Source organism: Tiliqua scincoides, chromosome 12 (assembly GCF_035046505.1).
Source record: "Tiliqua scincoides isolate rTilSci1 chromosome 12, rTilSci1.hap2, whole genome shotgun sequence".
In the NCBI taxonomy this organism is placed as follows: Eukaryota; Metazoa; Chordata; class Lepidosauria; order Squamata; family Scincidae; genus Tiliqua; species Tiliqua scincoides.
The window spans coordinates 1400526-1414987 of record NC_089832.1 but is presented as its reverse complement, the minus strand read 5'-3'; the positions used below and the strand labels follow the sequence as shown (position 1 = coordinate 1414987).

Sequence of the window (14462 nt, the reverse complement as noted above, 5' to 3'; positions counted from 1 at the left end):
GGGCTTCTAGTGGCATTTGGTGATGGGTGGGTCAGACAGCAAGAAGGGACACAATAAAAACTCCTAGAGCAAGACAAATGAGAAACATAAGCTGTCACAACATGTGTGAAATGTGTGAATTAAAAATGCTTCTTTCTTTTTTTTTCTTTTTAAAGGATATCATTCAACATAGAGAAAATGGAGGAGAAAAATCACATCATAGAAATAAAAGGTGTGTATAATGTATACATTAGAACATCAGAAGTGCCCCACTGGATTAGGCCATATGCCCATGTAGTCCAGCTTACTGTATCTCACAGCGGCCCACCAAATGCCCAGGGAGCACACCAGATAACAAGAGACCTCATCCTTGTGCCCTCCCTTGCATCTGACGTAGCCCACTTCTAAAATCAGGAGGCTGCACATACACATCATAACCCGTAATGGATTTTTCCTCCAGAAACTTGTCCAATCCCCCTTTAAAGGCATCCAGGCCAGATGCCATCACCACATCCTGTGGCAAGGAGTTCCATAGACCAACCACACGCTGAGTAAAGAAATATTTTTTTCTGTCTGTCCTAACTCTCCCAACACTCAATTTCAGTGGATGTCCCCTGGTTCTCGTGTTATGTGAGAGTGTAAAGAGTATCTCTCTATCCACTTTATCTTTCCCATGCATAATTTTGTATATCTCATTACTAGTTGCTTGTTCCCAGCATGGGTGCTGAACATTAATCTGGACACCTTCCACTGCCTTACAGTGCTGGTACTGATAGAGAGATTTTTGGGACTTGGTCTCTGGGTCAAATTGCTAAGCAGACATAGACTTCTTTATAAGCATATAGAAAATTTATTTACATGCTATTTACAGATTAAGAATAGATTTGGATGGATACAGGTTTTAAGTTACCCCATGGTGGATCTTTGATTTCTTCTCCGAACCACACCTAAAACTCCAGTACTTGTACTCTATGGACAACAAATGACCCATGTGATATACATGTCACTTCCCTCTCCTTATTTGGCATACTAGTGCATGGTTCTAGCCCTCACTGGGAGCCATGTATGGAAGTTCTGGCCTGCAACTTTGATTTCACAACACCCTGGAATGTTCCTTTTGGGAAAGCTATGACACACGTGTTTTTCTCTGCAGGTCATCTTGACATTTTCTACCTTGTTTTTAACAGAAAAACACTATTCATTTTTCCTAATGTTCCTTCTCTGAGAGAAATTAGGTTAACCCCTAAAATCTCTAACATCTCTAAAATCTCTAAATCTTTCTGAACTCATTTCAAGGCACAATCCTAACCAGGTCTACTCAGAAGTATGTTCTATTTTGTTCAATGGGACTTACTCTCAGGAAAGTGTGGTTAGGATTGCAGTCTGTGTCACTAAACTCCTTGGAGCAGGAACCCTCACATTCTTCCCCCTCCCCTGATATATTTATAACAAATAAACAAAATCACAGTCCAGTTCTAACTTCCTAATAACAATAAATTAAATTTATTCCATTTTACACAATCTTATTTAACTTCATTCCAAATTTTCAGAAAATTATTTTGTGTTAGCATACACTGCATTTTTGTCAATAAAATACCTAAATATTTAACTTTTTTCCATCTTAAATCCTATCTTATTCATCAGCTCTGATTGATCTTGGAGAATCATAGTTTTTGTTAAGATTTTTGTCTTCTGTTTATTTATCTTCAGACCTGCTAGTATATCAAACTCATTCAATTTAGTCATCCATAATTCAATATCCTTTAAGGGTTTTTTCTGATATCAATACCATATAATCTGCAAAAGGCTCATAACTTAAGAACCTTAATCTTCACACCTTGAATTCTTTCAAGTCGAATATCCATTTATACTTTGATTTTATCCATTTAACAAATTTGCTCCTTTGCTCCAAAATCCGTATCTTCTAATACCTTAATTAAAAACATCCAACCTAAATTGTCAAAGGCCTTTTCCGCATCCAAAAAAATCAGAGCCAGATGCTAAGAGAGGTGGCAGTTTGGGGGCAAGCCTTCTCTGTAGTGTGGTGGCACAGCTTTGGAATGAGAACTATTCCCTCCCTCATGGCTTTTTGGCAAGGGCTGGCATTTGCTACTGAGTAGATATTGACCCTCTGCTTCCTTCTTGGCCGTAGTCTGGGGTGGGGGAAGCTAGAGCAGTTCCTCTTCATTATAAACTTCTGTTAGAAGTTTAATACCCCCAAAACATTACATGTCTTATGTCAAAAAAATTGCTCAAACTAAGAAGTACTATATTGATATAACTTTAAATATACTGGGCTGCCTGTATTTATCTTTTTGATCTTCTTTCTTAATGATTCCTCTTCCCTCTTAGTCCCCCTAGCCACAAAGTACCTAAGAACATAAGAACATAAGAACAGCCCCACTGGATCAGGCCATAGGCCCATCTAGTCCAGCTTCCTGTATCTCACAGCGGCCCACCAAATGCCCCAGGGAGCACACCAGATAACAAGAGACCTCGTCCTGGTGCTCTCCCCTACATCTGGCATTCTGACTTAACCCATTCCTAAAATCAGGAGGTTGCGCATACACATCATGGCTTGTACCCCATAATGGATTTTTCCTCCAGAAACTCGTCCAATCCACTTTTAAAGGTGTCTAGGCTAGACGGGAGCCTCTAACTTGTCCTGTATTTTGATGGTTGTTATTTTTCCTTTCAGAGCTAATTCAAGAACTGTTGACAAGAGAGATCTTTTCTGATGTATCTTTGATCACTGAGAAGCTGTTCAGTGAGATAGAAGATGTGCATAAAGAAAGTGGGGATGAGAGTCAGAAGGCCCAGGTAAAGATAGAGAAAGTGCTGCTTAAAGACAAATCAGGCCTAACTGGTCTCAGTGGGAGTTCAGGGAAATAGCCTGCCCAAAAACTGAACCAACAGACTGGGTTTGGGAACAGATGTTCAAGGTTTATTTTCCAACTTAAAAGATTGAATACTTTGCCCTTCAGTTTTTAACATTACCCAGGATGGCTTCCGGTTTATGATCCGAATAATGAAATTGTTATGAAAAGCAGCAAGGCTGGCAGGAACATTAACAGCATTAACATAGATCTAAAAGACATAGCTAAAGGCCTGGTAAATGCAAAAAGTTTTTGCCAGGTACTAGAAGACTGTCAGGTTTGTCACTTGGAGTGACAAATCGTCCCTTTTGAGAGTATTCCACAGATGGGGTGCCACAACTGAAATATGCCTTTTCTCCAGTTGCCACCCACCTAATCTTGAAAAGTGGGTGGGGGGACCTGATTATGTGTTTTGAAGGTGGTCTAAACATCTTTTTAATGTTATTCCAACTATAAAAGTTCATATTGTGTAATGGGCTTATTGTGTAAGAATAGAGTGCATCAGATGTTAGTGGCTGACATGTCTGAGGTTTGTACATTCATATGCGACAGTAACAATAATCCGCGGTGATCATCCAAAAGGAGGCCATATGGTCTCTTCAGTTTCTTACTCACAGCACCATCCCAGATCCTTACAAGGAGTGGAATACTATGGTTTACTTACATAATGTGAGACCTACAGACACCCATTCTCCCTTTTTCCAGATTTTTCTGGGGTGAAATGTCCTGTGACAAAGTAAAATCAACACTCTGTACAGCCAGTAACACTGAGTGCTTAAATCTAAAATGTCTTCATACAAATGTTTAAGGATTCTGTGTGTGTGTGTGTGTGTGTGTGTGTGTGTTTTTCCTGGTAGGCTGAAGAAAGTGCAGTCAGTTTATGGAATTGGACTGTGGGAAGAAAAATTAGTGATATACAAAGAGTTAAGCGTATGTATCACTTCTCTGCCATAAACCACTTTATTTTTTACTTTTAAAAAAGGCAATTTGTTTTCTGTTCTATTGTTTTGACATTTTCGTAAGCTCTCATTGATATGCATTCATGTTTAAATATATATTCATGTGTAAGTGTATATTCATGTGTAAGTGTAAAGTAATGCATATTGGGGCAAAATATCAAAACTTTACATATAATAATAATAATAACAGGTATTTATATACCGCCTTTCTTGGTCTTTATTCAAGACTTTATTCAAGGCGGTTTACATAGACAGGCTTTATTAAATCCCTATTAAATAGGGATTTTTACAATTTCAAAGAAGGTTCTTTCTTTCAAGAACGACTACATTCAAGGTGTTTCATTCCGATCTGGCTTCACATTCTGGCCTCCATCCTCCCACGCTCATAGCAGATGGAATTGCTCAGCTTCAGCTTGTCAGCTGCTCCAAGGTCGCACGGTGCCAGTGGCCTCGAACTGGCGACCTTGTGGATGTTATCTTCAGGCAGACGGAGGCTCTACCCTCTAGACCAGACCTCCTGAACCATATAGACTAATAGGTTCAGAAGAACTTGGGCCCCCCACTGGAGCAGATCTGTCTGTGACAGATCAGAAGAGAGATCTTGGGGTGCTGGTGGACAGCTCAATGAAAGTGTCGACCCAATGCGTGGCAGCGGTGAAGAAGGCTAATGCCATGCTTGGGATCATTAGAAAAAGTATTGAAACGGCTAATATTATAATGCCATCATACAAATCGATGGTAGGGCCACACCTGGAGTATTGTGTACAGTTCTGGTTGCCACATCTCAAAAAGGATATAGTGGATGCTGAAGAGAGTAACCAAAATGATTACTGAGCTGGGATACCTCCCTTACAAGGAAAGGCTACAGCATTTGGGGCTATTCAGTCTAGGAAAAAGGTGCCTGAGGGGGGACATGTTCTTATGAGCATGTGTGAGTTGTAAGTGAATGTGGTGATCATGCTCAGTGTTGTTGAGGATGATGGATATCCTGTATTTATCTTTCATAAGTGCTCGTTCCCATAACTTCCAACTTAGGTTGAGAAATCTACTGTAGTTCATGCTGAAATAAATGGATTAGTTTTTAAGGTTCTATGGGGCTTTTTGTTGTTTTTGCTGCAAGAAACTAACATGATTACTGCTTTGGATGCAATCAGTATTAATACAGACACAGTATTAAATATCTGCCCCTTGTCTTCTAGTACGCCATGTTGCCTGCAGGCTGATGATGTTTTGTGAGGTCAGTGATCCACCCGAGGAGATGGTGCGGAGGCATATTTTGGTAATTGTAACTAAACTGCATAAAAGTGCTTCCTCTGCCTGGTTTCTGCTTCCATAAATATTAAACATTGGAAAAGGCTTTAAAAAGTTCAAAATATTAGTTTCTTCTGAATTGACCTAATTGTAAATGCCCTTATTATCCTTTGGAATGTATCTACTAGCTTGGTAAGACTCCATGTCAGTCAATGTCCATTTTGATATCTCCAGATGGCCATGAAGACTGGAAAAGGATGGGTGGACATTGAAAAACCTGCCCTTGCCAATGAATTGCTTGAGATTGCCATGAATGTAAGTTTGTGATGTCTTGCGCAAACAAATTTTTACTAAATGCCATGAGTGAAAAGTAGTTTTTTTAGAATATTGTATGCTTTATTTTGCAGAATCTGGAGAAACTGTATGCCCAGCTCACCAAGAGGAACACCAATGAAGCTGACCTTCACATACACAAAGCTGATGTAGAGAGGGACGTGTTCAGAGTCCTCTCTTATCAAGCTGAATCGGTATGTTGGTATAACATGAACATCAAATAGCTATAGTAAAGTTATAAAGATCTAATGCAGTGGTTCTCAGACTGGTGGGTCATGACCCACCACCCTGAGAACCCCTGCCCTTTAAGGGGTGGGGGCAGGAGGGAAAGCAGCAATGCGATCTCCAGGACTGGACCACTGTGGGGGAAGGGTTTTTTTTTTAATATTATTTACTTGCTGACAGGGTCCAGGGGTATGGGGAGCCCTGCAGAGCGCTCCGTGGGGCTCCCACACACCCCCAGATCCCTGCCCCTACAAAGACTTAATGGTTGGAAAACTACATGAGAGTTTGAGAACCACTAGGACAATGGTTCCCCAACTGTGGATTGGGACCCACTGGTGGGTTGTGACCTGATTTTTAGTGGGTCCTGTGGCAGCCAAGCAGAGCATCCAGTGAAAAGATCAGATAACTAATTTGCCTCAAGCCCTGAGGCCACTCGAACATCAGATAGCTGCCAATTGCCCTGCAAGGATTTGCCCATCACTACTTTTAATACATAATAATCTTGCTAGAATTGTGTGGTATCAGTTTGAAATTTCCCTGGAACAAGAAGCCAGTTCACTGGCATATTCTCCTGCTTTCTCAGGCAGTTGCTCAAGGGGATTTCCAGAAAGCAGTCATTTGCGTGCAGCGCTGCAAAGACATCTTGATGAGGCTGCCGAAAGAGGTTAGTGACTGTGACGTTGTCTTAATAACAGTTCGAAAGACATTTTGCTCTGTTTCATTGCAGTAACACCTCTCCACTTACGATGAAAAATGCAACCTGTCTCCATCCATTCATAATTTGTAAAAATATAACAGTAAAATCTTGAATATTGCCTAATTAATTGTATTTAATTGCAGACCTGTTACCTTTCCCTTCTCTGCTACAACTTTGGCATAGAAACATATGACCTGAAGAGATATGAGCAGAGCTCATTTTGGCTCAGGTAACATCATGGGAGAAATAGTTTGATTTTGGTAAACAGTCAGTAGTGTTTTCCAGGCTATTAGCCAGAAATCTCCATAACAGGAATCAACTGACTAGCAGCCAAAGGTGCCAAATGGTGTGCAAGAGACTATCTGAGTTAAGAACAAGCAGTTGTCTAACCTGGGTGATTTGGCACCATCTAGTGGCTGAACGTTTCTTCCAGCTGCAAAAGACTAGCCTGGTGAAAGTGACAGTAATGGCCAGTGTGGCTGGCTCAGCTTGCAAGGGAGGGAGCAAGATAGTACATAGCCTTTGAAACTGACATTCCCTCACATCATCAGGACTCCTTTGTAGCACAAAATGGGCTTTCACTGCCAGCAGAAAGGGAGTTGGCCAAAACTGGGGTTACTTTTCTCTCCTAATTTCCTGGGTAAGCTCCAAAATCTCGGTTCAATCAGCATAGAAATTGGTCTGGAAAACGAGCTGACTAGACTAACACCCAAACTCTCTAGCACCAGCCCTGGATCGCTCTCCAGAGTGAGGGGAAATTGCTCTTTGCTTTCAACAGATAAAAATGGGCAAGTAATATGTAAACATAACAGGAGTTTCCCCTTCATAGTGGATCATCCACAGTAACATTTCTTCAGTTTGGGATGTTGCATGTCTGTATAAGCAACCAGTACTGTAAAACTGGTACCATTAAGGAATATTTGGGGTAGTTATTCTTATACAACTCCCTTGTCCTTTGTAAATACGGCTTTAGAACAGAAGGGATTAGCTCAATTATATCTTCTCTGTGCCATGAATGATCAGCTAGCATAGTTTCTTGCTGACTTTTCCTTCTCAACAGCCAGAGCTATGAAATTGGAAAGATGGATAAGAAATATTCAACTGGGCAGGAAATGCAGGTGAGAAAGCTGTGTAAGGCTGCAATCTGATCCACACTTTCCTGGGAATAAGCCACTGGGCACAATGGGACTTACTTCTGAGTAGATATGCATAGGTTTGGGCTCTAAGTCACTTGCAGCCCAACTGAGGATGCTCTTTTCCTCTGGGGTTAGAACTAATTCATTTACATCAGTCTTTTGAATTTAAATATTAATTCTTTCCATGATAGGCTAAAGTGCTGCGGTTATTAGCTACAGTCTATTTGGAGTGGGACCACAAGCAGTATCAAGAAAAAGCCCTCAGGGCTATCACCATGGCTAATGAGGTGATGGAGCTTCCAGTGGTTTGAGAGCCATTTTTGCAGTCTTCTATGTGAATTTTTGCATATATGGGAACATTGTACTCAACACTAATGGGAGGCTATGTCTGTCATGCCAAACTCAACATTTGGCATTGTGTTCTTGCTAAAGCCAGACAACTGTATTGGTCCAATATAGCATAACTCTCAGGGACAGCACAGTAATATCTTTAGAGGAGTTGATTTAACCACATGGGCAAAGGTTCACTCCTGTTGAGTGTGCTCCCATCAAAGTAAAACACCAGAAACAGTATCTCCCCCCACATCATGCGTGGGGTGATTGTCATGGATTGCTCAGTTGTGTGCAGTCTTAAAGAGAAAACTTGTTCCATTGTCATCTTAATAGTCAAAACATTCTACAAGAGCTTATCATACTTTTACCTGGAAGCATCTATTTTTCTCTTATTTTTTAAAAAAATGAACATTTAACCTGATCTAGAGGTCTGTGAGCCCAATCCTGAATTCTGCACACTGGCTTACCGCCAGCACACAACGTTGCAAACATGCCATAAGGCATGCTTAGCACTGGCCCAGCACTGGAGCTAGCACAGTGGCAGTTGGCACTGGACTAGCTTCAGTGGAAAGCCAGTGCTCTGCCGCTTCGTGGTTGCCCAAACTGCCTGATGGCGGAGAGGTAGGTGGCAGCGTGGGGGGAGGTGGGAAGGAGGAGTTCCAGGGTAGGGGGAGGTGGGGGAAGGGCAGGGAGAGTGCAGGGAGGAGGCGCTCCAGGGGGAGGGAATGGGGCAGGAGGAGAGCGGGGCTGGTGGAGGTCAGCTCCACTGAATCCTGAGCTCCATGTTGGGCCTGTGTGACCTGACATGGAACTCTTTGATTCTGTGGCAGCTCCAGGGCTTCCATAGAACTGAGTAGCCCAATTGCAGGGCTACTTCCTTTACTCAGCGGAAGGGGTCAAAAGTCCCCTTCTCCAGAGAAGGCGACGGCAGCTACCTGAGGCATGCTGGATGCCACAGTAGCTATTTTTGGCACTGCAGCAGCCCTGAGCTCCTGGCAGCTCAGGATTAGGCTGTGTGTAACTCAGAAGCTAGCATATTGGACTGTGAACATCATTGGTCCTAATAAAGATATTGTTTTGCTGTACCTGAGAGTTATGCAAAATTGGACTAACATAGCCATCTGGTTTTAACAGGGACATAAGTCGATCACTTCAGCAACTGCACCAGTTGCCCATTCATTTCCAGGCCCAATTCAAGGTGCTGGTATTGATCTTTAAAGCCCTTCACAGTTTGAGGCCAGGTTATCAGAGTGACCGCCTTCTCCCACGTATTCTGGCCCATCCTCTTAAGTCATCTAAGAATCCATATATGAATGGATTCCCATCGATGTATGAGAATTAAGTCCTTCCATACCTGGTGCCATCCTCTGTGCTCTTGTTCATAAATATATGAGAATTCAGAATTGCTTAAAACAGCCCTAACTTGGCCAGTACAAGTAGCTCTTCCTACTGTGTCTCATAAGTCTCAAACAAGTGTGCTAGAGGAAGTGTGCTAGAGGGTGATTTTGCCTGCTTTCTAATTTTTTCCTCTGGACAATTGTAGTTCTTTTAGATATGCTCTCCATCTTTTCCAGAAACAGTACCTCTGGCAGCAGAGTAGGGGAGGAGAATTCCTTTTTTCTCAGTTTGTCTATCTGAATTGTGGACAGTGCTGCCAGGGAGTTCCCCCACCCCCCAAAAAGTTGTGGAGTCAAAGAGAACAGAGAATGGGGAAATCCTATGCCTCTTTAAATGACAGGAAAAGTTATAGTTGCTGTTTATTTTCCTGCCCCCTTACCTCTCCATATGGGAGTTTTGAATTATAAATGATAATTTTGAAACTTTGGTGTGAAAAATTCCAAATTGCTAATCTGGCAACACTGGGTGAGTGTCTCTTAAAGGATTAGTTGCTAAGGATGTTTAAAATTATACCAGGAGAAGATTTGGCATCTATATTATGGGGAGTACTAATGAGAGTCTCTTGACATTCCTTCAGAGATATGAATAGGCTGAGCTCTGACAGCAGCCAGTTACAAATATCCTGAATGTGATAAAAATAGTTTGGCTGTCAAAATAACGTCTTAGTTTCTTGATTTACAGGAGAATGTGCATCCAGCTGGTTTTTTCTTGAAAATTAAAATTCTCCTGAAAGGTTGTGCATCAGATGAAGACATTGGCACAGGTACCATGTTTGGTTCAGAAAAAGGCACATAGCATCATGTCCATGAAGCAAGGCCAAGCTGTGTGGAAGACAGATGAGGCTGCCACCTATCTGTTGTAGTAAGAGCAAAGGCGCATTATGTTGTGCCACCTTTCATCTGATTTGCCTTTCTAGTTCTTAATGAAGGAAGTGAACCAGTGAAAGGGCAATGGTAGGAGCTTGGCACTCTTCCCTCCATTAATGAAAATTATTGGGAATAGTTATCGTCATACAACACACTTAAATGCTGGACACATTGGGGGAGAATTGGCTTCAGAATACCCTCTTGATTTGCAAAGCTCACTTAAGTGATTTTGGCCCAGTCACTTTCTCTTGGCCTAACCTACTCACAGGATTGTTGTGAAGATAAAGAAGGGAGGGTAGCCTGACCCATGTACTACATGTCACCCTAAGCCCCTTGGAGGAGCAGTGTGATATATACAGTATATGTGAACAACAAAGGGTGCAATCCTAACCCTTATGTCAGTGCTTTCCAGCACTGACATAAGGGCAATGCAGCTCTGAGGTAAGGGAACAAACATTCCCTTCCTTTCAGGAGGCGTCCGTGAGTGACACCCAACTGCAGGATGCAGCACATGTCCCATAAGCACTGACATAAGGGGTTAGGATTGTGCCCAAAGTCCATCCAGCCTTGTCCATCTGGACTCTAGCACTTGGAAATCAAATCAATACAAATCAAATGAAATGTACTGGATTGTTAATAGCCTTTTTTGTGTGAGATAAAATTCACGAATTTTATCTGCTGAGGGTTTTTTGTGTGTTTTCAGGGACTTGCTAACATTATTGCTTCCTCCTGTTTCTAGCTGTTGCTGAACTCCTGCATCATAAGTTTTCTCTGGACATTTGCCTGGACACAGCAAAGCTACTTCTGGAGCATGAGAGGTACAGAGTTCAGGTCCCTGTTTGAGTCAGCAGTAGGTTCTTGTAAAGTAGAATAGTATCTAAGAAGAACCAAGAAAATTCACTCCGCTGGGACATGCTCCCTCCATGAACTCCACTTCTCTGGTCTCTGTTTCTATAACTGTACAGTACAGTAACTGTAATAACCTTGAGAGAATCGTGAGAGTCTTGGTTCCACTTACTCTGCACTGGTCTGAGCTCACCTGGAGTACTGTGTCCAGTTCTGGGCACCTCACTTTAACAAAGATGCAGCGAAACTGGAGTGGGTTCAGAGGAGAGCAGCGAGGATGATCAGAGGCCTGAAGGACAAGCCCTATGAAGAAAGGTTGAGGAAACTTGATATGATCAGCCTAGAGAAGAAAAGGTTGAGAGGGGATATGATGGCTCTCTTCAAATACCTAAAGGGCTGTCATAGGGAAGAAGTGGCAAATTTGTTCTCAACTGCCTCTGAAAGTAGAACTAGAGCCAACAAGTACAAACTGCAAGAGAAGAGATTCCAATTAGACATCAGGAAAAAATTCCTGATGTGGAACAGATTGCTGAGGGAGGTGGTGGACTCTCCCTCACTGGAGATCTTCAAGCAGAGGCTCGACAAGCACCTGTTGGAAATACTCTAGGAGGATTTCCTGCTACAGGCAGGGGGTTGGACTAGTTGACCTATTAGGTCCCTTCCAATTATATGATTCTATGAATTGCAAAACAGGAGGAAGCTGCTTAAGGCAGAGAATGATGGGGTTCAGGAACGTGGTTATCCCTGATGGGGTTGATCCCTGATGAGGTTCAGAGACAGTAGCTAAGAGACCTTTGCCCTGTTAGATGCTCATTTTGGACAGACACTTTGGGCAGAGGCCTAGAAAGACTTATAACTGCATCAGTGAAGATATAAACTATAGGTAGTTTGAAGTATCTGAAGTTCAGGTGGGCAGCATTCTATGAAATTTTTGGCCTGAGTGAGCAACAACATCTGAAATGCCTTCTCTTAAAAACTGACTTGGAGAACAGTGTGGTTGGGAGGATATCTAGGTGTGTTTGTTCCTGGGAAGGGAATTCATTTACAGTCTGTGTTTTTCTTATAGTACAATCCGATGCACGTCTACTAAGAAGTACATCCTATTGTATTCAGTTGAACTTAGCAATGGAAAGTCTTGATAGGGTTGCAACCCCAGGAAAGTCTTGATAGGGTTGCAACCTTACAGCACAATCCTATGCATGTCTACTCAGAAGTAAGCCCCATTGTTTTCAATTGGTCTTACTCTCAGGTAAGTGTGTATAGAATTGTAGCCTTAGTTACTAACAGCCAACCTGTGTTCACGTATCCTTTGTTCGTACAGGGAGGCCGTTGGCTTTGACTTTCTGAAGTCAGTTGCTCAGCTTTTTGAAGGATCCTCAGATGTTGGCAAAGCTGTTCTTCTCCACGTTGAATTCCTCTTACAGAGAATGAGGGAACCTCTTGCCAAGAAACTGATTGAAGACCTCATTGCAGGTCTGTGTTCACCTTCTCCTGATACCACTTCACAGTCACTTGGGAAAAATTTTAACACAGGGCTCTCTCTCAGTGGGCAGCATCTTATGCTGGCTGATATTGTGCTAATGGTGAGGGTATGCCAGTGCTATACCAGTGTCCAAGGCTGTATGCCATATCCTATAGGCCTGAGATTCCCAAACTCTCCAGGAGTTTGGGAGCCACAGTAAGTCTGATTCCCAGGTTCGCACCACTGCCAGGGATGATAGGGGCTTCATTTTACTGACAGGCAGCAACAGCAGTCTCCCAGGAGTGCGGGAAGCCCTGTGGAAGCCTCCACAGAGCTCCCCAAGCCTCAGAAAATGTAAAAATAAAGGTCACAGCTCACTTCTGGTTTTTGATCGTGAAACCAGAAGTGGGCTGCCATCTTTATTTTTACATTTTATTTTTACAAAAGCAGGGTTCCCTGCACCCCTGGGAGGCTGCTGCTGCCAGTAAGTAAAGCAAAGCCCCTGGCAGCGGTGTGAACCTGGAGATCACATTGCTGCATTCCCCCCTCCCCATCCCTTAAAGGGACAAAGACAGAGCTCTTCAGGCTGGGGCATTGCAACACCCCAGTTGAGAGCCTCTACTATATAGTGCTCTAGATGGTGTTTCTGAGGTGTACGTTTGGTCTCCCCACCTTGTTGATTTAACAATGACGAGTTATGCCTTTTATGCAACCCTAAGTGTACTTACTTGTATGAAAGTGAAGACATTAATCAGTGGGACTTCTGATAAAGCATGATTCAGCTTGGGTGTCCGTTCTACGTAAAAGTGTCTCGTAAAAGTTCAACTTCAACTTGGTTGCTCATCTTTGAGGAATTGTGGCAGAATGTTACACTGAGTCTTTGACTCTAAAGCAGTTGTTCTCAACATTTTTAGCACTGGGATGACCTTTTTAGAATGACACTCTGTCAAGACCCACTGAAACTGATGTCATTAACCTGGAAGTGATGTCATGGCTGAAAGTGACATCATCAATGTAGGCTTCAAACCTAAGCCGCAATCAGCCAAAGGGCCTATTATACAATGTGCTCATGCTGTTATTTGGCATAGCCCAGAAGTCAAACATTCCAGAAGTTAAAGCAGAAGGCAGACTTGGTTCCTTCTCCAACCACACAGCCTTCCCAGCCTGCAACCTTCATACCTATTCAGGGCAAAGCACCCTGCTTCTCTGCCACTGGGAGCCCTTCCTGCCCTATTTTCTGCTCTTCATTTTCAATGGCAGCTGAGCTAGGTGCTAGGAGACCCACCTGAAATTGGCTTGTGACACACCTAGTGGGTCCCAACCCACAGTTTGAGAAATGCTACTCTAAAGGAACAAAGAATCTTGTGGCACGCTAAAGATTAACAAAGGTAATCGATATCCTTGCGTGCGTGTGTGCGTGCGTGCGTGCGTGCGTGTGTGTGCGTGTGCGTGCATGTGCACAGGTACAGAGTAAAAGGAGGGAAAAAATAAATCCTGGATCAAAAAATTCATGAAATACAGTTTTAGATAAAGCTTAAAATGTATTTGAGTAAACTAACAATTCACAAGAGCAGTAACTGGTGATCACTAAATCCTGCTGGCTTCATTCAGCTAGCTAACCATGTAATGTGGCAGGGAACTACTGACTCAAGACAAGTTTGAACCACAAGAATCAGCCCCTAAATAATTTCTAATAATGCTTCCATAAATGTGTCCACCTTAAAGATACTGTCTTGTTTTGCTGCTACAGACTATCATGGCTGCCTTTCTGGAAGTGACTCTTATGGGCACAGGGAAACTCTTATGGGCACATCTGGTTCTGTTCATGGGCTTGCTTCTTACAAACATGTTTGGTATCTCAGATCCACAATTTTATGTTTAAGAATGTTGAACTCTATTTCTTCAGGGCGCAACAGGGGGAAACAACTGCTTCCCGAAATCCTGAACCATTTCCACCTTGTTCTATGGGACAAAGCGGCCAAAGACTATGAGGTCGGGGACCCTGCCGGGATTTTCCTTATGCTGTTTCAGTTCCTTTCATCAAGTGCTATTGTAGTATTATTGTATTATTTTGTAGTATTGTATTATTTATTTATTTTAC

General features: G+C 42.6%; 1 protein-coding gene across 1 annotated transcript in view; it reads left to right on the top strand.

Moving 5' to 3' along the window:
* The first annotated feature begins 1064 nt into the window (after positions 1-1064).
* TEX11 (testis expressed 11) overlaps positions 1065-14462 on the top strand; it is a 28690-nt gene continuing 15292 nt past the window's right edge. The window contains exons 1-14 of the mRNA XM_066640054.1: positions 1065-1132; positions 2678-2799; positions 3713-3785; positions 5014-5093; positions 5300-5380; positions 5473-5592; positions 6207-6287; positions 6464-6549; positions 7381-7438; positions 7648-7743; positions 9869-9950; positions 10793-10871; positions 12221-12372; positions 14268-14353. Coding sequence (XP_066496151.1) covers positions 1108-1132; positions 2678-2799; positions 3713-3785; positions 5014-5093; positions 5300-5380; positions 5473-5592; positions 6207-6287; positions 6464-6549; positions 7381-7438; positions 7648-7743; positions 9869-9950; positions 10793-10871; positions 12221-12372; positions 14268-14353 — 1221 coding nt within the window. The 5' untranslated portion in view covers positions 1065-1107. The remainder of the gene's footprint in view (positions 1133-2677; positions 2800-3712; positions 3786-5013; positions 5094-5299; positions 5381-5472; positions 5593-6206; positions 6288-6463; positions 6550-7380; positions 7439-7647; positions 7744-9868; positions 9951-10792; positions 10872-12220; positions 12373-14267; positions 14354-14462) is intronic.